At 37.2% G+C, this 21781-nt stretch overlaps 1 protein-coding gene and 1 non-coding gene across 2 annotated transcripts in view; both read right to left on the bottom strand.

Moving 5' to 3' along the window:
• Positions 1–4532: 4532 nt before the first annotated feature.
• LOC132551341 (short-chain dehydrogenase/reductase family 42E member 1-like) overlaps positions 4533–21781 on the bottom strand; it is a 170668-nt gene continuing 153419 nt past the window's right edge. The window contains exons 7-11 of the mRNA XM_060215475.1: positions 10583–10717; positions 9777–9842; positions 8780–8843; positions 8009–8082; positions 4533–7593 (exon numbers count right to left, since the gene is read on the bottom strand). Coding sequence (XP_060071458.1) covers positions 7363–7593; positions 8009–8082; positions 8780–8843; positions 9777–9842; positions 10583–10717 — 570 coding nt within the window. The 3' untranslated portion in view covers positions 4533–7362. The remainder of the gene's footprint in view (positions 7594–8008; positions 8083–8779; positions 8844–9776; positions 9843–10582; positions 10718–21781) is intronic.
• Positions 10148–10265, bottom strand: LOC132551438 (U5 spliceosomal RNA). Its single transcript, XR_009554245.1, has one exon. It is a non-coding gene; the product is annotated as a U5 spliceosomal RNA (small nuclear RNA).

The following is a 21781-nucleotide window of genomic DNA, read 5'->3' as shown; positions in this document are numbered from 1 at the left end:
TATCACCATGGAAACTTTGATACCATGGTGGTAGGTTAAGAATAGTTCTGGTCCTTTGATGAGTGACGTTTCATAAGTGACCTGAATATTAATAAGATACACAATTTTTTTTACATAAAATTTACATCAGGTAAATGTTATTGAGTAGAATGTGAAGTTTATCACCAAGAAAACAAAATTGATGTGTTAACCGCATTTCTTATAAAGAAGAGCAAGCCTGACGGAGGTAGTGTGAAAAAAGTGGTTTTATTTCAGAGGTCTCTGTTCTATGTTTGGCCACAAAAGAAAAATATCAATAATTAATTTCGCAGTAAATTCTTGTATTTCACCGGTAAAAAGTACTATTATGACGTTTGTCTGGTGTATGTGAACTTTATTTCAGCTTTCCATCACTATTTTAAGATTTCCAGACATTTCATACAACAACTTGTAACTAAACATACAAAATGTATATCGTAGGTATGGCAGATAGATGAGTGTGTTGTGATAATTCAAATATTTACATATCTAGTTCAATCCATTAGAAACGAACTAATTATCACTGTCCACGGCTATCTGCCGCGCTCCTAAACATTGTTTAAGTCATTTGTGTTAATATCATTTTAATTTTTATTCTAATATTACTTCTCAAGCCATACAACTTTCCAATTTAGAAAACTGCATCGTTTGAACTGGCATTTTCTGCAATATTGACATATCATGTCCCATATAAAAATACTATGGTGCAATATCATCCTTAGCAAATGACAATTCAGCTTCAGTTTGAAAATTTTCAGAATCCAAGAAACTTTAATAGAAACAAAGACGCGATATCCAATCACGAGAGACTGCAGGTTACACGGCATCGTTACTGATGTTATGTCGATACTAATGCAAGATGTTTTGAATAGGTGTGATCGTCACGTTCCAAACAGCTCATTCTGTTGGCGTACTCCGGTGATCACATGACTCCCGATTAATCTTTAAATGGATTAACTTTCTGTTAACACATGTTATTTCCCCAACGGTCGTTATCTCTGTCACAGTAATTTACTGGAAAAAGGGGGACGTGTATTGGATAATTACAGGTCAGTGTGATGTTCAAGAAACGTACCATGTGTGCGAGAGACGAGTGTGTTACTGTGTAATTAAGGAAGAACAGGTCACTTATTATTACCACTTATCTAAGTGGCTGGTGAAAATATCAATTTTCATGTGAAACTGCGACTTTCATTTCATTGATCGGGTGCAAGTCTGACTTATTCGTCTTGTGAAACCGTTAACCACTATTTAGTCACGGTAAACCATAACAATCAATGTCAACACAAACCCACATCTTCTTAATCTTCTTCAACCAGGTGAGAGTTCATCTGTCTTCACTGATCAGACGAGAACACAACAGTCTTCACAATCAGGGAAAAGTACAACTGTCTTCATCGATCAGATGTCTTCATTAATCTGTCAAAAACACAGTCTTCACTGATCAGACACAACGACAATTTTTTTTGGACTGGGGCAAAAACAACTTTTATTGGACAGGTGCAAAACGATTTTTTTTGGACCGGCATAGCAACAATTTTTATTGGTCAGGCGCAACAACATCTTTCATTGGACCGGCACAACAACAACTTTTATTAGTCTGGCGCAAAATAACTTTTATTGGACCGGTACAACAACAGCTTTTATTGGTCTGGCGCAACAACAACTTTTATTGGACAGGCGCAAAAACAACCTTTATTGGACAGGCGCAACAACAACTTCTATTGGACAGGCGCAACAACAACTTTTCTTCGAACGGCACAACAACAACTTTTATTGGACAGACGCAACAACAACTTTTATTGGACAGGCGCAACAACAACTTTTCTTGTTAGGCACAACTTTTTTTGTCAGACCAAATGAAAACTTTTATTTGTCAGGCTATACAACATTTACTCGTCTGGCACAACAACAACTTTTATTGGTCTGGTGCAACAATAACTCTTATTGTTTAGGCACAAGAACGACTTTTATTGGACAGGGGCAACAACAACTTTTATTGCTAGATGGAACAATATGTAGTAGATACATGCACATCTATGTAGCCAAGTTGCTAACTGGCCGGTGGAAATTTGCTGAACAGTGAATGACACTGCAAGCTATTGATTTCACAACAAGAAGCAAGCTTTTGGACAATGCAACAAGAGGCCAACAGTGCGTGTATTGCAAACCTCAATTGGGCCACGCCCTTCTGTCTACCTCAGCAGGACGAAACCATTTATACAAAATTGAGTCCTCTGTACCTAAGAATGCTTCAGACCTAAAGTGGCTATCAAAATATATCTCCAGAAACATCACACAAGGTGTGTGAAGAACATAAGCAGGCGTGTGAAGAACATCAGCAAGGTTGTTACTGGCAATGGCTGCTACTGATAGCAAAAAGATGTAAAAACACCACTATTTTTTGGTGACAAAACAATAATTTGTAATAAGTAACAAAAAGGTTGTGACAGGTAACAAAAATGCTGTTACTGAGATCATAACAATAAGGCTGTGACAGGTGACAAAAATGCTGTTACTGGGATCATAACAATAAGGCTGTGACAGGTGACAAAAAGGCTGTTACTGGGATCATAACAATAAGCTGTGACAGGTGACAAAAGAGCTGTTACTGGGAACATAACAACAATAAGGTTGTGACAAGTAACAAAAAGGCTGTTACTAGGAACATAATAACAATAAGGCTGTGACAGGTGACAAAATGGCTGTTACTGGGAACATAACAACAATAAGCTGTGACAGGTAACAAAAGGCTGTTACTGGGAACATAACAATAAGGCTGTGACAGGTAACAAAAAAGCTGTTACTGGGAACATAACAACAATAAGCTGTGACAGGTAGCAAAAAGGCTATTACTGGGAACATAACAACAACAAGGCTGTGTCAGGTGATGTCAATGTCATGTGAATCACAACATCAATAGATGATGTCAACAATTGGCTAAGAACAGAACTATTTTCATCCACAAGAAGGAAACAACAAAATTTTTGCCATTGCCCTGACCAATCCCTCCTCCATGCAAAACTGGTTAGCATATATCAATATAATTTGATTGTAAATAAAGCAGCTACAACATTAAACAGTCTTGTTATTTGTGTGACATTTACTTAATCTGTTTATAAAGCCATGCTTTTAATGTGAAGACACAAGTAAGACATCTAGATATAATGTTACAAATCACATTTGTGAGAAGTAAATAAAGTCATCATCCTTAATGCTTGGAACTATTAAGTTGACATGGTGTCTTCAATGATGCACGGTGGCATTATTTCCTGCTGTTCTAATAATGTGCATAAGGTAATTTTTTTCCCACATGTTTTATGAAAATCTATGGTTCTCAAACATAATAGGATTTTCTGTACCTGCATTGGAGTAGCTATATACATATATTTCTTTGATGCAATAATGCACATAAAGCAATTGCTGTCTGATGTACACATTCTTTGATGTAAGTGTGAAAGATATATATATATATAAATCTATAATTATACAGGTGCTTCAAATCTTCAAGAGTATACTCTTGTTTTTATGTCACTTACGCAACATCAAAAATATCCATCCAATCCAATCAACCAAGAAAACTTCCAAGAGGTTCTTGATCAGAGCATGACTTATAAAAAGGGGGTCATGTCCTTTAACAGTCATCTGACAATCGACAAATGGTGGGACAAACCACAGAATTCCCTGAAGGTGGTCTACCAAATCTGATAAATTCAAATTTTGAATATTCCTTGAAAGTGTCAGAAACTCATCAATGGTTGGTTCTGTTCACGAAAAACAGTTGCACAATCATGTTACAAAATGTCCACTGTGGTTTCCATGTTGAACTTTTGATCAGGTTGAAAAATCACAACACATTATCTCTTTCTTTCACATCAATCTCAAATTTTTTTCTCAATATGATGTGAAGGTCATGAAGTCGGTGAAGCATTTTTAGCAAAATATTATCTAACTTCTCCTTTTGGGGCCCTGCCCCCAAGTACCTAATGGTCGAAACATTTTTCTGAATTAAAGAAATGATTTCATACCTACAAACCAAATTTGAGTAAAATCCATTTAACCATTAAGGCAGAGTAGGGTTTGAAGCAAAATATATATAGTCTAATTTCCCAATTGGTGCCCTACTGCCAGATCCCTACGGGTCGAATCAACTTTCTTAATATATGAAATGATTCCCCAACCTCAGTGATGTTACAGACAAAATTTGAATAAAATCCTTTCAAGCATTAAAGAAGCACAGTATTGACTAATAACCTTTTTTGGGCCCAATCCCCAGGTCCCTAAGGGTCAAATCAACTCTCTGAATTTGGTTGAAATCCACTGAGGCCTTAAACAGGAGTAGTGTTTTAAAGGAAAAGTTTATGGATGGTGCACAGCAAACAGCACAGGATGATGATGCATGATAGCAATAGGTCATCTTGACCATTTGGGTCAGATGACCTAAAAAGCAGTGTCCAATCCAAAACAAATGAAATATGCTCAATTAAATTTAAATAAAAGTTAACACAAGAAAATTCAGAAATATTCTGGTTTATTTCAAGATGTAGTTTGTACAATAGAAATAAACATTTAATACTGTAATGGGGGAAAAAATTCAGCAGAAATTAAAATAATTCATCTGGTCTGGATTTACAGTTAAAAACCTGATCTTGATTAACCAGCAGTTAGTAAACAATATTAAACAAAATGACTTTTAGTGTAAAACTGATTCAAATAATCAGACTGGTCTGCCTCTAAAAATCAATACAACCATTATGAGAATACAGTTTTGTTGTATCTGTTTTTGAAATTTTCTCTCACTAATAATCAAACTTTGAACAAGCAGGATCAGGCACACTATGTGTATCAGTTACACCCGGAAGTTAGTGCTGAACAGGAAGGAGTTGTAAATCCAACATGACCTAATTACTGGAAACAGGAAACATTTTTTTTTCCAACAGAAAATATCCATGTTACAGGAAATCTGTAACAGAAATGGCTTTGTATGATAAAAATTTAATAATTTGACTTTTCAATATACTAGACATGTAACAAGACACAGAAGAAGAATGTTTTGCCATTACAAGTAGAAAATGAATTTCTCTAATGAACCTGTGTAAATATCCTGCTTTCTGACACATCTGTATTTTTAGTAAAACCAATTTAACTGTAATTACCATATACAGTTAAACCTGTCTTACAGGCTATCTTTATACAAAGGCAACTTGTCAATAAAGGCTACTTTTTGGTTTCCTATATAATACAATTCCTTGTCATTGAACCTCTATATAAAGGCCACCTGTCTATAAAGACCACTTTTCTCTGCTCCCTTGAGTGGCCTCTATAGACAGGTCTGACTGTATTGTAAACATACTTATTTAAACAGCTATCTTTTCCAGCACTTTTTACATAGAAAGTGATGTGATAAAATATGGGAACACTAATTGTATCTTCTGTATGTTGTTTATGTTAATGTGGAAGTAAATCTTCATCACCATGCTGTCACCTACTGGTGGATGAAGGCCATTGATTTTTACAACTTTTAATTCATTCCGTCCAAGATATGTACACTGTATATGCATGTATATACCCTCCACATTAAGGTTTTTACAAGAACATCACTATGTTCTGACACAAAACATTGTCCTTTTCACCTGATTGCTTGTAAATGCCTTCAACCCAATTATTACTTTTACTTTCCCTACCAATAGAGGGGCATTAGGGTTTCACAACCATTTACACAACACCTAGTCACCTTCAAAATGACTAAAATCAAATTTCATCAAGTTTCTCTTCCTGACAAATGAATTATTACAAGGACGTATAATACAGATGTCCCTGATTATCTGGTGGCATTTTAAAATGATCAATGGTAAAGTTGGCAGCCTTCAGCATGAACTCCTCTGTCCTTCTGATCATGAGATAGACATTACTGTTGTTATTTCTATATCTTAAGATATTTCATACTAGAAAAAATATATACATAGAAGCACATGTATTGGCCAGACAGAGCTCGATACCATGTATTTTGTAAGTTAATTATATTAACAATGTTTTCATAGGCTTTCTGTGGGGGTTGGTTTAGCTGACAAAAACATGTTGTTTAACAACATTTGTACTTTTCTTACTGATGGATATTACTAGAATTAGAAAAGTATGATAAATAGGCGGCTCAGTATATGTTACATAACAAAAGCATTTATAAATGAACTTCAGATAGTTTTTGGGTAGTAAAATTAACACACATATAAATTGTACATGTATCCTGACCAGGCACAGAAGTAAAGTGATGTACCTTAAATTCTAAATGATAATCTCCATATATATAGCACACGGAGCCTTGATTACATCTCAACATAATCTCACAGAATAATGATAGTAATTTCTATGTATAAAGATGTTATAACAACAATCTTAGTGTTAAAAATGATTGTCAAATGTCTAATTAAAGAACACCTATATCAACAACCTTATATATCCTACAAAAGTCCCAGAGGCCAGCAAACAAATTCTAACCGGAAGTCACTGGGTAGGCTGAGAGCACTGATTTCTAATTATCTTTTGAACAAGATTATCACAGACCTGCCAAGGGGGTATAACAACTTTGCTGGAGGTTGCTTGAAATTTTGCTTGAGATTGGATGAATTTGCTCATATTTTGCTTGAGGTTCCTGGGAATATCTTCACTAACTATTAAACTTTATATGTGCTAAAAAAAGACTTAACTAGTCAAACTGTTAGACTGTCAGAGCCACATGTAAGCATCACTGTGATTGGCTAATCAGTAGCACTAGGTGGCAGAGTGCGCCACACATCGCTCGACTCATTGTCACCACTGCTTAGGATCATATAACCGCGGTATAAGTGTAGAAAACGAGGTTTTTGAAAATTTCTGACCAATAAATTCATCTCGCGCGAGATATCTAAGGCTTGCGTGAGTGCGTGAGACAGTGGCCAAATGCGTGAGACTCACGCGAGAAGCTTGTGACTTGGCAGGTCTGTTATCAGACATGGGCTTATTGTTGAATAAATATAGTTACAACCTCAAAGTTTTACATTGAACATCACTTAACTAATCAGACTTATCACAAGTCACAAAGCTATAACAGGTGTCAGACTGGCTACTTAGATACAATTACTGTGTGCTTAATGTCATGTATAAAACTTACTGAATTAATGACTATAAAAATACTGAAAAGAGTGATAATAGGCAAGCTGCTTGGTTATATTTCCTACTACAGTCCAGCCCACTTTTAAGACCATTCATGTTCTGTCTCAATATTGAGTTTTAGTGTATATTACAAGATATGAACAATTTCATCTATTTCTGAATTTCGAATAAGCAATTATTTATAAGGCTAATGAATCATTTTACACCTGGTAGAAATGACATGACAACTGAAGCAAACACTACTGCTATGATAATGTTAACTAGGTAGTACATAAATGTTGACTGCTTTCTCACTTTCTTCATTCTTCCTTCTTTTTTATAGAATTCTAAAACTTCCTGAATGTCGTTTTTCTTTTCTGGATTGTAGCCGAGATCCTTGCGAGCCTTAGCGACACTGTAGTAGTGTGTGACACAGGACTTGTACACCTACAAACATACAAACAGTCAAAATTCAAGAAACTGTGTCTAGTGTCATATGATATGACATCATTATTACCAACAAATAACACAATAAAATGCATAATAAAATGGAAGTAGAGAGATGCAAAGAAAAAGCTAAAACCTAAATAAGTGGAAAGTGGAACTCAATCCTTTCAAAGAAACATGAATCATATTCAGTGAACAAGAGAGAAAAGGCAAGAATCTGTGGACTAGATAAGTAATGTATAGGTACAGATCATAGAAAAATTTGATTGAAACAAACTGTCTATTGAAGTGGTATAAGGGAGATAACTCTTACAAGATCAAGATCTACCATATCAAATGTAGTGGCACAAATTTTGACAAATTAAAGATGATCTCTTGAGACATGAGTAGATTCTCACAATGATAACTACTATACCTCTGTTCTTGTTAGCATTGGTTGGAAATTATGGAACCTTGCTACGATGAAGTGTACCCATTCTGTTATAAAAGCTGAAATAAAATGATTATTACAATCAGTCTGACATAATTGGAAAAAAAATTATACAAAAAATAAATTCAAACTGAAGTATCAGTATTAACAATCAGTCAACCAGATGCAAGATGGAGCCTGCAAATTATGTTTAGGTTTAACAAGATACATGAAAATGACAAAACAAATGTTGATAAGAGTCCTAATTATCCTGTCTAATCCCCTGTTGCTCTTTTGTATCATCATATTGTCCATTGTCTTTGTCATATAACCACTACTGTTATTCAACTTTATTATGCCAGTGATGTAACACACATGAAAAAATTGTGCCCTGATGTTGGCCTACCTAGCAGGAGTGAAATATGTCTGCATTTATTGGAAACCTCGCTACTGGAGTTGTGGCTCTTTCTCGTACCTTGATTATACTTGATAGTAATGATATGAAGTATATCTGCAATTAAGCTAACAGCTGATGTTACCTTAGGTGTGTTCCTAAGATTTCATGCCTATTTCTACCTTCAACGCATGTGAATGTCAAGCAGACATGAAAATGTTTTATTTTATATGCGAGTATCCATCATAATTTCAACATCTTCCAATCTGATCAACAATTTTGTATCAATTGTGTGATTACCTGATCACTACTGATTCCTTAACAGTAAAAGGAATTAAAAAAATCTCTGAATTCTTCTCTGTTTGTTTACAACATATACTTACCAAAGAAATACAGCATTGTCACTGAAATCACCACCTTAGGCATGTTATAGCCGAGGCCTTCAATCTGTCAACAGATAACACATAGTATAGATGAGGTCTTCAATGTGTCAACAGATAACACATTTTATAGCCAAGGCCTTCAATGTGTCAACAGATAACACATATTATAGACGAGGCCTTCAATGTGTCAACAGATAACACATGTTATAGACAACGCCTTCAATGTGTCAACAGATAACACATGTTATAGATGAGGCCTTCAATCTGTCAACAGATAACACATGATATAGAGGAGGCCTTCAATGTGTCAACAGATAACACATATTATAGACAACGCCTTCAATGTGTCAACAGATAACACATGTTATAGATGAGGCCTTCAATCTGTCAACAGATAACACATGATATAGAGGAGGCCTTCAATGTGTCAACAGATAACACATGTTATAGACAACGCCTTCAATGTGTCAACAGATAACACATGTTATAGACAACGCCTTCAATGTGTCAACAGATAACACATGTTATAGACAACGCCTTCAATGTGTCAACAGATAACACATGTTATAGATGAGGCCTTCAATCTGTCAACAGATAACACATGATATAGAGGAGGCCTTCAATGTGTCAACAGATAACACATATTATAGACGAGGCCTTCAATGTGTCAACAGATAACACATGTTATAACCAAGGCCTTAAATCTGTCAACAGATACCACATGTTATAGGCGAGGCCTTCAATGTGTCAACAGATAACACATGTTATAGACGAGGCTCTCAATCTGCCAACAGATAACACATGTTATAGACGAGGCCTTCAATGTGTCAACAGATAACACATGTTATAGCTGTGGCCTTCAGTCTGTCAACAGATAACACATGTTATTGACGAGGCCTTCAATGTGTTAATAAAATATTCATTCTAAACATAGACAAGAAGCCTCAACTATGTGACACATAGTACAGCAAATACCTTGACAGCATGTACAGCTTACCAGGGGTTGGTAGAACTGGAGTGTGTTTACTGGACAGCCATCAGACAGGAAGTAAGCTTGCCCTGCCTGTAATAGGTGTAAATTTGTTACTTGTTATTTGTTTCGAAGAAAATTCTAATTAATTTTCACAAATTATTATATGAAATAACAATTCAAATGTCTGACTGTTGCACACTTCTGGTTACAGTATGAAAATCCCATAGTCCTTTTTTGGCATCGGCTATGATTGAAATTGAGAAATAATATGCCTGATCAGTCCAAACCTATCCCTTCGTTTTTGATCTCCTATCTAAGCTAGTTGACTTAAGTGGTTGTATAAACAAACCACTTCCTTCTCAACTCATTCAACACTTTACTTTCTTAATTTTGTTACCCTGTTTAACACAGGGTTGAAAAAATAGTCTATAGACTCATTGAATGTTCCTCTCCACGGAAATCTTTAGTAAAAGGCGAAAGATTTATGCGTGGTTTGAAGAGAAACCAGAGTACCGTACTGTAAGTTTTCTCACCTATATAAAAGAAAAATCAGATTTTTTTCACGGGTGACTAAAAAAGAATATTTTTTTCTTTTATTTTGTCATAAAATGCTGGTGCTGATTAATACTATTACTATTATACAAATCAAGACTTAAATAAACTAAAATTTGTTAATTTGCATAGAAATGCATTCTTAATGATTAACACAGTAAAATTAGGATTTATTTGCTCTCTTAAATGATAAGGTGCGTTAATGATTCAAGGGAGACAACCGCGTAATCGAATATGTTAAAAAAAGGTTAATATAATTTAAAAAAAAAATCACTCACAGCAACATATCCTCGGGCTTCTGTCAGCCCCTCCCCTGCCAGCAGGTGTCCCTGGGCAAGGTTTTCTACGTGTAAGAAGTCCTGAAGACTGTCAGGGGCAGCTGACGCCAACAGAAGTCCTTGCTCCAAATAGCCCTATAACACAGAAAGTAAATGTAAGAGTTGTCTCCCCTATGCCACCAATCCGCATAGTTTCGTCATTTCAATCATAAGAAATTACAACTAATACTGAAAGTTATCTATGAAAACAAGTGGAATTGATGTGAATATCATCGACAGTAACACATTCTTTGTATACAAACACAAAGAAGTTCAGTCAAAAACACTGTAAATTTCACAAAATCAATACAGAAGAAATCTGCATGAAATTGCCTAAAACATCAACCTTAGACATCTAATGGTACGGTAATCGTGTAGGATATTTAGGTATATACTTACAGACCTAAATACACTTAAGATACCATGATAAACTATTTAAATTGTCAAAATCAAAGTTGGCCATTTAAAGATCACTCCCTAAATACACGTAAACAGCCCCAAAGGGAAACCTTCACATGAATTTGTAAAATGATCCAGTACTTCTCAAGAAATGTTTAGATCCCATACTTCTAAAGAATATTGATAACAAGTAGGAGGAGCGAAAAGCCTTATATCTAAAGAAAATTGTCCCTCTTCAAAGGATGATCCACAACCTACACCTAAGTCAATACAATGATGACTCAACCATCAGTGATTGTTTTTGATTGTATTGTGGTTAGCTGCCCTCAGCAGGTGGTCCCTTCTTCTCATCTAGATCCTATACCAAGCCTAAATCAGGTAACTGGTCTCTTCATCTCACCTAGATCCTATACCACGCCTAAATCAGGTAATTGGTCCCTTTATCTCCCCTAGATCTAATATCATGCCTAAATCATTTAATTTGTCCCTTCATCTCATTTAGATCCTATACCAAGCCTAAGCATGTGATTGGTCCCTTTTTCTCATCTAGATCCTATACCACGCCTAAATCAGGTAACTGGTCCCTTCATCTCACCTAGATCCTATACCATGCCTAAATCAGGTAACTGGTCCCTTTATCTCACCTAGATCTTATACCATGCCTAAATCATGTAATTTGTCCCTTCATCTCATCTAGATCCTATACCAAGCCTAAGCATGTGATTGGTCCCTTCTTCTCATCTAGATCCTTTACCATGCCTTAATCAGGTAACTGGTCCCTTCATCTCATCTAGATCCTATACCAAGCCTAAATCATGTAATTGGTCCCTTCTTCTCATCTAGATCCTATACCAAGCCTAAATCATGTAATTGGTCCCTTCTTCTCATCTAGATCATATACAAGCCTAAATCAGGTAACTGGTCCCTTCATCTCATCTAGATCCTATACCAAGCCTAAATCATGTAATTGGTCCCTTCTTCTCATCTAGATCCTATACCAAGCCTAAATCATGTAATTGGTCCCTTCTTCTCATCTAGGTCCTATACAAGCCTAAATCATGTAATTGGTCCCTTCTTCTCATCTAGATCCTATACAAGCCTAAATGAGGTAACAGGTCCCTTCATCTCATCTAGATCCTATACCAAGCCTAAATCATGTAATTTGTCCCTTCATCTCATCTAGGTCCTATACCAAGCCTAAGCATGTTATTGAAAATCTCAGATGATCTTCGATATGTGATAACCTCAAATGACCTTAGTTAGAGAAACCTCTGATGACATTGGATTTGGTATCCTCAGATGACATACCATAAATATGATATCTAGAGGAAATTTGGCATAATGGTATGAACTGGCAATTTAATGGGAGAATCAATGCTAAGCCATAAATTGTGTTTGTGTATAAACAGACCTCAGCACCATGTCACCACTACAATAATTTCATAAAGCAGATATAAAAATTTGCAAACAAATGAAGTCACCTTGAAAACGCTGCAAGGGACTACAAAATAATTCTGGAAAATTGACCAAGGAGTCTTGGAACAGAGAGGCTTTGAGGGAGTTCCAAACATCTCCCATTCCCATACACATTTTGAGCACACCCCGAGGATTCACACAGCTGAAATTCCAGTGCTACTTCACAGCAGATTTAAGAGAAACTGTAGAAAGTAAAATGTGAGAATTGTCCTCGGAGGTAGAAATTTACGAAGCATTGTCTCCAATTTATGTGTGTCACTGGAGATGTAGAAGCATACAATACCCCTGCACAGAGTATCAGTCAGATGATTGTTTTTGCACGGAAACTTCTTGGATGACAAATATCACAACCAAGCTTGAGAATGATGTTAAGTCAAACGATATCTAATGACTTCCAATAATTAATCCATAGGGAACATACAATAAAACCAGCTCAACTTAGATTTTATGGGAGAGCTGCAATAAAATCTTGTGGTGGTGTGTTTACTTGGGGATAAAACTCTCCAAAATTTTTTATTGAAAAGCAAGTTAACATTAAAATAACAAGAGGCCCAGAGGGCCTGTATCGCTTACCGGATTTAGATGCTGAAATTGATTTATTTTAACCAAGGCAAAAGTATTTAAAACACTTGTATCTATTTCCCCGTAATATGCTCAACCCTCCTCCAAATGGAGGTTAGATGCAGCTGTTTTCTTCACAAACAATATCTTTAGTTCCAACATGACAAAGATTTTAAAGAATTTACTCAATGTCCACTATTTGACCCAGCCCTCTGGTCCCAATAGACCGAAACCCACTGTTCATACAAAATTGATCCCTTTTTCCAAAGCATTTCTCACACCAAATTGGGACAGAATCTAGGCATTCCTATATCAGAGCAAGATAGATTTTAAGAAATTGATAATTTTCCCTATTGGGCCCCACCTACCTGGCCCCAGGGGACATTTACATGGTTAGTACTACAGCAAGACCCTTCCTCTTTTGTAGTGTTACTGTAAAACCATCTAGGATGTAGTATTACAGTAAGACATCTTGGTGTGTAGTGTTACAGAAAGACATCTTAGTGTTTAGTGTTACAACAAGATGCCTTAGTGTGTAGTGTTACAGAAAGACATCTTAGTGTTTAGTGTTACAGAAAGACATCTTAGTGTGTATTGTTACAGAAAAAATTCTTAGTGTTTAGTGTTAGAACAACACCTCTTAGAGCATAGTGTTAGAACAAGACCTCTTAGAGCAAAGTGTTAGAACAAGACCTCTTAGAGCATAGTGTTAGAACAAGACCTCTCAGAGCATAGTGTTACAACAAGCATAGTGTTAGAACAAGACCTTTCAGAGCATAGTGTTAGAACAAGACCTCTCAGAGCATAGTGTTAGAACAAGACCTCTCAGAGCATAGTGTTACAACAAGCATAGTGTTAGAACAAGACCTCTCAGAGCATAGTGTTACAACAAGACCTCTCAGAGCATAGCGTTACAACAAGACCTCTTAGAGCATAGTGTTAGAACAAGACCTCTCAGAGCATAGTGTTAGAACAAGATACCTTAGTGTTTAGTGTTACAACAAGACATCTAAGTGTTTAGTGTTACAACAAGACATCTAAGTGTTTAGTGTTACAACAAGACATCTAAGTGTTTAGTGTTACAACAAGACATCTTAGTGTTTAGTGGTACAGAAAGACATCTTAGTGTTTAGTGGTACAACAAGACATCTTAGTGTTTAGTGTTACAACAAGACATCTTAGTGTTTAGTGTTACAACAAGACATCTTAGTGTTTAGTGTTACAACAAGACCTTTTTTGTCTGTATTGTTAAAGAAAGCACCATTGACAAATGCTTTATTCATACTGTTCTAAAAAGAATTTTAAGATTAAAACACCAAAACCATCTATAAAGTCAAACTGAATATGACTGTAACTTTGGGATGATAAAATGTACATATAGATACCCCTAAACCAATTTATAAGGAACATGAGCTACATATAATAACCTCTGAGAACACAAAAACATTCAAGGCATGGTATAAACAGGTGTTCTCTGGTAACTGGTGGTTATTTCAGCATCACATAACAGAGGAGTGGGGTCTCTCCGGCAACTGGTGGTTATTTCAGCATCACATAACAGAGGAGTGGGGTCTCTCCGGAAACTGGTGGTTATTTCAGCATCACATAACAGAGGAGTGGGGTCTCTCCGGAAACTGGTGGTTATTTCAGCATCACATAACAGAGGAGTGGGGTCTCTCCGGAAACTGGTGGTTATTTCAGCATCACATAACAGAGGAGTGGGGTTTCTCCCGAAACTGGTGGTTATTTCAGCATCACATAACAGAGGAGTGGGGTCTCTCTGGTAACTGGTGGTTATTTCAGCATCACATAACAGAGGAGTGGGGTCTCTCTGGTAACTGGTGGTTATTTCAGCATCACATAACAGAGGTGTGAGGTTTTTCTCCAGAAACTGGTAGTTAATTTAGCATCACTAGACAGAGGTGTGAGGTTTTTCTCCAGAAACTGGTAGTTAATTTAGCATCACTAGACAGAGGAGTGGGGTTTCTCCAGAAACTGGTGGTTATTTCAGCATCACACGACAGAAGAGTGAGGTTTCTCCAGAAGCTGGTAGTTATTTCAGCATCACACGACAGAAGAGTGAGGTTTCTCCAGAAACTGGAAGTTATTTCACCATCACACGACACACGAGTAGGGTTTCTCCAGAAACTGGTGGATGACAGAGGGGTGGGGTTTCTCCAGAAACTGGTGGTTATTTCAGCATCACATAACAGAGGTGTGGGATCTCTCCAGAAACTGGTGGTTATTTCAGCATCACATGACAGAGGAGTAGAGTTTCTCCAGAAACTGTTGGTTATTTGAGAATCACAGGACAGAGGTGATGAGTTTCTCCAGAAACTGGTGGTTATTACAGCATGAAGGTAGAAAACCTGGGACTAAACATCATTATTTCTTGGTTCTCCCGCTTCACACATGATATGAATTGTTATACTTTAGAAACATATCAAGTATCTTAACCCACATTTTTGAATTACACATCGTTGAAACTAATTATCATTATCATTTCCCAATTATCTAATAACATTAGTGCTCTTTCAAAGAATGTCAGAATCAGCTGTACAATATTACCAAATAATCCCAATATTGATAAACTTTTCAAGGATATAAAACTTCTTCTCATACTTTAGTGTTTCATAAAAAGAAAGCTCATATTTCAGCTAGGAAATAAAAACTAGTCGGGATGGAAATGAGCCACTTTTCCTTAAATTTTATGACAGCATCCAACTAAACACCTGCCTCACGACATCAATAGTTAAAAAATGTATGAGAGAAGTATTGGCTGACAATTATCCTGCAACATTTCTTTATCAAAAATATACATTCTGATGGTCACAATGATCAATTTATGATGACAGGGAAATAAGATTTCTATATCTTTAATGAAATATCAGATGATGGTTTGTAGTTGATAAGTGTTGCCTAAGGATACTTTTGGCAATGTATACTATAAAACCTCAAAGCAGCTTCAATGATCAGTTAGTAAAAAAAATAAAGATATATCAATCAGAAAAAATACAATAGCAAATGTCTGTGTAACTGATTACTGTCCCCGGTATGTCTGTCTTCACACAATCTATAGTCTGTGTAACTGATTACTGTCCCCGGTATGTCTGTCTTCACACAATCTACAGCCTGTGTCCATGATTACTGTCCCAGGTATTTCTGTCTTCACACAATCTATAAGTCTGTGTCCATGATTACTGTCCCCGGTATGTCTGTCTTCACACAATCTATAGTCTGTGTAACTGATTACTGTCCCCGGTATGTCTGTCTTCACACAATCTACAGCCTGTGTCCATGATTACTGTCCCAGGTATGTCTGTCTTCACACAATCTATAAGTCTGTGTCCATGATTACTGTCCCAGGTATGTCTGTCTTCACACAATCTATAAGTCTGTGTCCATGATTACTGTCCCAGGTATTTCTGTCTTCACACAATCTACAGCCTGTGTCCATGATTACTGTCCCAGGTATGTCTGTCTTCACACAATCTATAAGTCTGTGTCCATGATTACTGTCCCAGGTATGTCTGTCCTCACACAGTCTATAGCCTGTGTCCATGATTACTGTCTCAGGTATGTCTGTCCTCACACAATCTATAAATCTGTGTCCATGATTACTGTCCCAGGTATTTCTGTCCTCACACAGTCTATAGCCTGTGTCCATGATTACTGTCTCAGGTATGTCTGTCCTCACACAATCTATAAATCTGTGTCCATGATTACTGTCCCAGGTATTTCTGTCCTCACACAGTCTATAGCCTGTGTCCATGATTACTGTCTCAGGTATTTCTGTCTTCACACAATCTACAGCCTGTGTCCATGATTACTGTCCCAGGTATGTCTGTCTTCACACAATCTATAAATCTGTGTCCATGATTACTGTCACCGGTATGTCTGTCTTCACACAATCTTTAGTCTGTGCCCATGATCACTGTCCTAAATATGTCTGTCCCTCCACTGTCTAAGGAAACCTGAAATGTTGCTGACAATGACAAGTACTTTTGATGCACTTGAAGCTCTTCTTGATGAAAGGTGACAAAAACGATTCAGTATAAATGGTTTGACACGTATATTACATATTGTTGCTTCATTTTTAACAGTTTAACACTCCAATCTAAAACAAAGTGATAAGTTTCATTGCAATATTTAACCATAGATACCAGTATGTCAAGTTAAAAGCTTAAGAGGCACGAAAACTAGCTCATCTAATCCAATTTTCTGCAAAGATGTGACAATTTCCTTTCTGATGACGGAACTCCTAACTTGTTGCACAAACTAACAGTAAAAGACAGTTTCCCCAGGGAATTGTATAAGGCAGAGTGTCACTTGTGTCGCTACTGTTGCTAGGCAACCAAAGGCTAACTCAAGACAGTGCTAGGATAGGGGTGTCTTTACAGAAAATTGGCACCAAATGAAACACCTTTCATCTGGGCTGCGGCACCTGTTGATCATGGAAGCACGCCAAGGAATTGTTTAATTCTTATCCAAAATACTCTTGTGTAAGTGATCTAGATTGGTCACACATTTCAAAGACCACTATTTACGCCTCAGTGTGACAACATCTTCCACAGAAATAGCAGTATTAACAAATTCCACTTTCAAAGTGTTATCAATATCCTAAACCACAGCACTACTATGAGACCAGAACATCATGATCCGTCTGATTCTTTTGTAAGGTTTTAATACTTTCCCATTTTAAACATCCTGATGGTATTGACTGTGATGTTTGCCAGCATTCCTATACTGTTAACTATAGTAAAACATCACTGTGATGTGACAGCCCTCTTTAACCAGCAGGGAGGGAGGGGGTCATGGTAACACATAAAAGGAAACCACACCTCTCCTTTGAGTCAATGAATGTTTAATAGCCAAAGCACTTGAAAGGAGCAGCATAGGTCATTAATTGTAACCTTGTACTACTAAGTTTACAGTTATCTCCTCTTGGAACCCTTTTCGCAGTCACATTGCATGAAAAAGAAGTCAAAGATTAGCTCTAGAGGTGATTACTTTGTACAGGTGCAAAACATACCAAGTGTAAAAAGTTCTGATGAAAGGAATTGTGGACTAGTAATAAATACAGCTGTGGAATACCTGTATCTTACACTACAATGAATCTTTGATTTAACAAAAAAATTCTCTTCACAAAGTTTTGCAAAGTTACTACAAGCAAATAAATCAAACTTCCAAGAATAATGAACTTTTAGCTCGTTATTTTGTATCCCTGTTAAAGAAGCTTACCATAATAACAGTTATTTATTTGGAAGGTTAAAGGATTTTGAAGGACATGAAGGTATCCCCAGATCAGTTTAATGCCCTGAAGGACCAGAAGGTATCCCGAGAACAGTTTAAGGCCCTGGAGGACTAAAAGGTATCTCCAGAATAGTTTAAGGTCCTGAAGGACCAGAAGGTATCCCCCAAACAGTTATAAGGCCCTGAAGGACCAGAAGGTATCCCCCAAACAGTTATAAGGCCCTGAAGGACCAGAAGGTATCCCCCAAACAGTTATAAGGCCCTGAAGGACCAGAAGGTATCCCGAGAACAGTTTAAGGCCCTGGAGGACTAAAAGGTATCCCCAAAACAGTTTAAGGCCCTGAAGGACCAGAAGGTATCTCCTGAACAGTTAAAGGCCCTGAAGGACCAGAAGGTATATCCAGAATAGTTTATGGCCCTGAAGGACCAGAAGGTATCCCCAAAACAGTTTAAGGCCCTGAAGGACCAGAAGGTATCTCCTGAACAGTTAAAGGCCCTGAAGGACCAGAAGGTATATCCAGAATAGTTTCAGTCTCTGAAGGACGAGGAGGTATATCCAGAATAGTTTAAGGCCCTGAAGGACCAGAAGGTATGTCTAGAACAGTGTAAGGCCCTGAAGGACCAGAAGGTATCTCCAGAATAGTTTAAGGCCATGAAGGACCAGGAGACATTCCCAGAACAGTTTGAGGTCCTGAAGGACCTGAATGTATCTCCAGAATAGTTTAAGGCCCTGAAGGACCAGAAGGTATGTCCAGAACAGTGTAAGGCCCTGAAGGACTAGGAGGTGTCTCCAGAATGGTTTAAGGCCATGAAGGACCAGGAGACATTCCCAGAACAGTTTAAGGCCCTGAAGGACCAGAAGACATCCCCAGAACAGTTTGAGGTCCTGAAGGACCTGAATGTATCTCCAGAATAGTTTAAGGCCCTGAAGGACCAGAAGGTATGTCTAGAACAGTGTAAGGCCCTGAAGGACCAGAAGGTATCTCCAGAATAGTTTAAGGCCATGAAGGACCAGAAGACATTCCCAGAACAGTTTAAGGCCCTGAAAGAACAGAAGGTATCTCCAGAACAGTTAAAGGCCCTGACGGATCATAAGGTATCTCCAGAATAGCTTAAGGCCCTGAAGGACTAGAAGGTATCTCCAGAACAGTTTAAGGCCCTGGAGGACCAGAAGGTATCTCCAGAACAGTTAAAGGCCCCGAATGACCAGAAGGTATCCCCAAAACAGTTTAAGGCCCTGAAAGACCAGAAGGTATCTCCAGAACTGTTTAAGGCCATGAAGGAACAGAATGTATCTCCAGAACAGTTAAAGGCCATGAAGAACCAGAAGGTATTTCCAGAATAGTAAAAGCCCTGAAGGACCAGAAGGTATCTCCAGAATTGTTTCAGTCCCGGAAAGACTAAAAGGTATCTCCAGAAGAGTTTGAGGTCCTGAAGGACCAGAAGGTATCTCCAGAACTGTTTAAGGCCCTAAAGGACCAGAAGGTATCTCCAGAATAGTTTAAGGCCATGAAGGATCAGAATGTATCTCCAGAACAGCTTAAGGCCCTGAAGAACCAGAAGGTATCTCTAAAACAGTTAAAGGCCCTGAAGGACCAAAAGTCATCTCCAGAATTGTTTAAGGCCCTGAAGGACCAGAAGGTATCTCTAAAACAGTTAAAGGTCCTGAAGGACCAGATGGTATCCCTATAACAGTTAAAGGCCCTGAAGGACCAGAAGTCATCTCCAGAATTGTTTAAGGCCCTGAAAGAACAGAAGGTATCCCCAAAATAGTTTAAGGCCCTGAAAGAACAGAAGGTATCTCCAGAATAGTTTAAGGCCATGAAGAAAAGCCCTGAAGGACTAGAAGGTATCTCCAGAACAGTTAAAGGCCCTGAAGGACCAGAAGGTATCCCCTAAACAATTTAAGGCCCTGAAAGACCAGAAGGTATCCCCAAAACAATTTAAGGCCCTGAAGGACCAGAAGTTATCCCCAGATCACTATAAGGCCCTGAAGAACCAGTTGGTATTTCCTGAGAAGTTTAGGATCCTTCATGACCAGAAGTTTAAGTACCTGAAGGACCAGAAGGTATCCCCAGGACAGTTTTAAGGTCCTGAAGTACCAGATGTTATCCCTTGATCACTATAAGGTCCTAAAGTACCAGAAGTTATCTCCAGTTTAGGGACGGTTATACTTTTACTTCAACAAGCTATACTCTAGGAATAATTGCATTGCAGATGATTACATCTTTACAGCCTTCACAGAAAAAAGTTAATTTACGAAAAAGACCTTGAAAAGCACATTAATCTAAATTTACAACCCTCATTCTATTTTTTTGTTTCTTTATGAGAAAAAGGGAAACATTACCAACTGTTGTCAGAATAAGAATATAATGGTACCATTGTTTTGGAATAATGTCACAAATACCTAATGAGGTATTTCTTTTCCCAATTAAAGCTGGCAAATATAAGGCAATTATTTATATGTTATGTATATCCTACTGTAATTATGAAGGTAGCCTATTTCATTTAATATGGCCACAGAAATTACAGGCAAGGTTTTGATAACGTCAGATTGAAAATCTCTCAAAAATGTCAACAAAAGTGTACACTATGGACTGAAACAGATAATCTATTTGTAATACAGACAGGCATCTGCACATTTTAGGTAACAGTAATATATGACAATAATGGTACAATGATGGGAAAGTTAAATTTTACAGTAATCTATGACAGTAATGTTACAATGATGGGAAAGTTAAATTTTACAGTAGTATATGACAGTAATGGTACAATGATGGGAAAGTTAAATTTTACAGTAATATATGACAGTAATGTTACAATGATGGGAAAGTTAAATTTTACAGTAGTATATGACAGTAATGGTACAATGATGGAAAAGGGAAATTTAACATGAGGTCATGACAGGCATCAATTTGATGATAGTGAAGGGAAATTTGACATCAGATTATCACACAGATTGACAAAACAACAAAGAAATGGAAATTTATCATGAGGTTATCATAGACTTTGGTACTATAATGGGGAAAGGATAAATTTGCTCAGTGTTGGTATACAATAGACCTTCAATTCTTCACAATAGTAATAACCATATCTTGTAATTGAGAAGATGGAAATTAATTTAAGTTTGACAGTGAGGAGCATATATGGTTTGTGTGATGAACTGCACCTGGTACCATCTTGACATAGTGATATGTGTGTTGTTGGACCACTGATGCATTCCCTTTCTTGAAGCAGTAGTTATCCTACGTCTCCTGACCGATTTGTCACTCGGACGCCAATAGGGAATATCATTATTGAATGTAGTCGGACTGTGGTCGTGTGGAAACTGTCTACCACCAGGCTCCAATCATGTATATCTATCTGACTGTCAGACTATCTCCTTCATCTTGGAAACACCAGTAATATTAGCCTATCAGTAGATTCTCGTTCCTCTACCATTATTTGCTGTACCTTACACCCCAGTCTGAC

The sequence above is a fragment of the Ylistrum balloti genome, unplaced genomic scaffold (assembly GCF_031769215.1).
Source record: "Ylistrum balloti isolate Yb309-2 unplaced genomic scaffold, AGI_CSIRO_Ybal_v1 Utg370196, whole genome shotgun sequence".
NCBI classification, from domain to species: domain Eukaryota; kingdom Metazoa; phylum Mollusca; class Bivalvia; order Pectinida; family Pectinidae; genus Ylistrum; species Ylistrum balloti.
The sequence above is the reverse complement of the archived record's forward strand: the minus strand, read 5'-3'. Positions and strand labels throughout refer to the sequence as shown.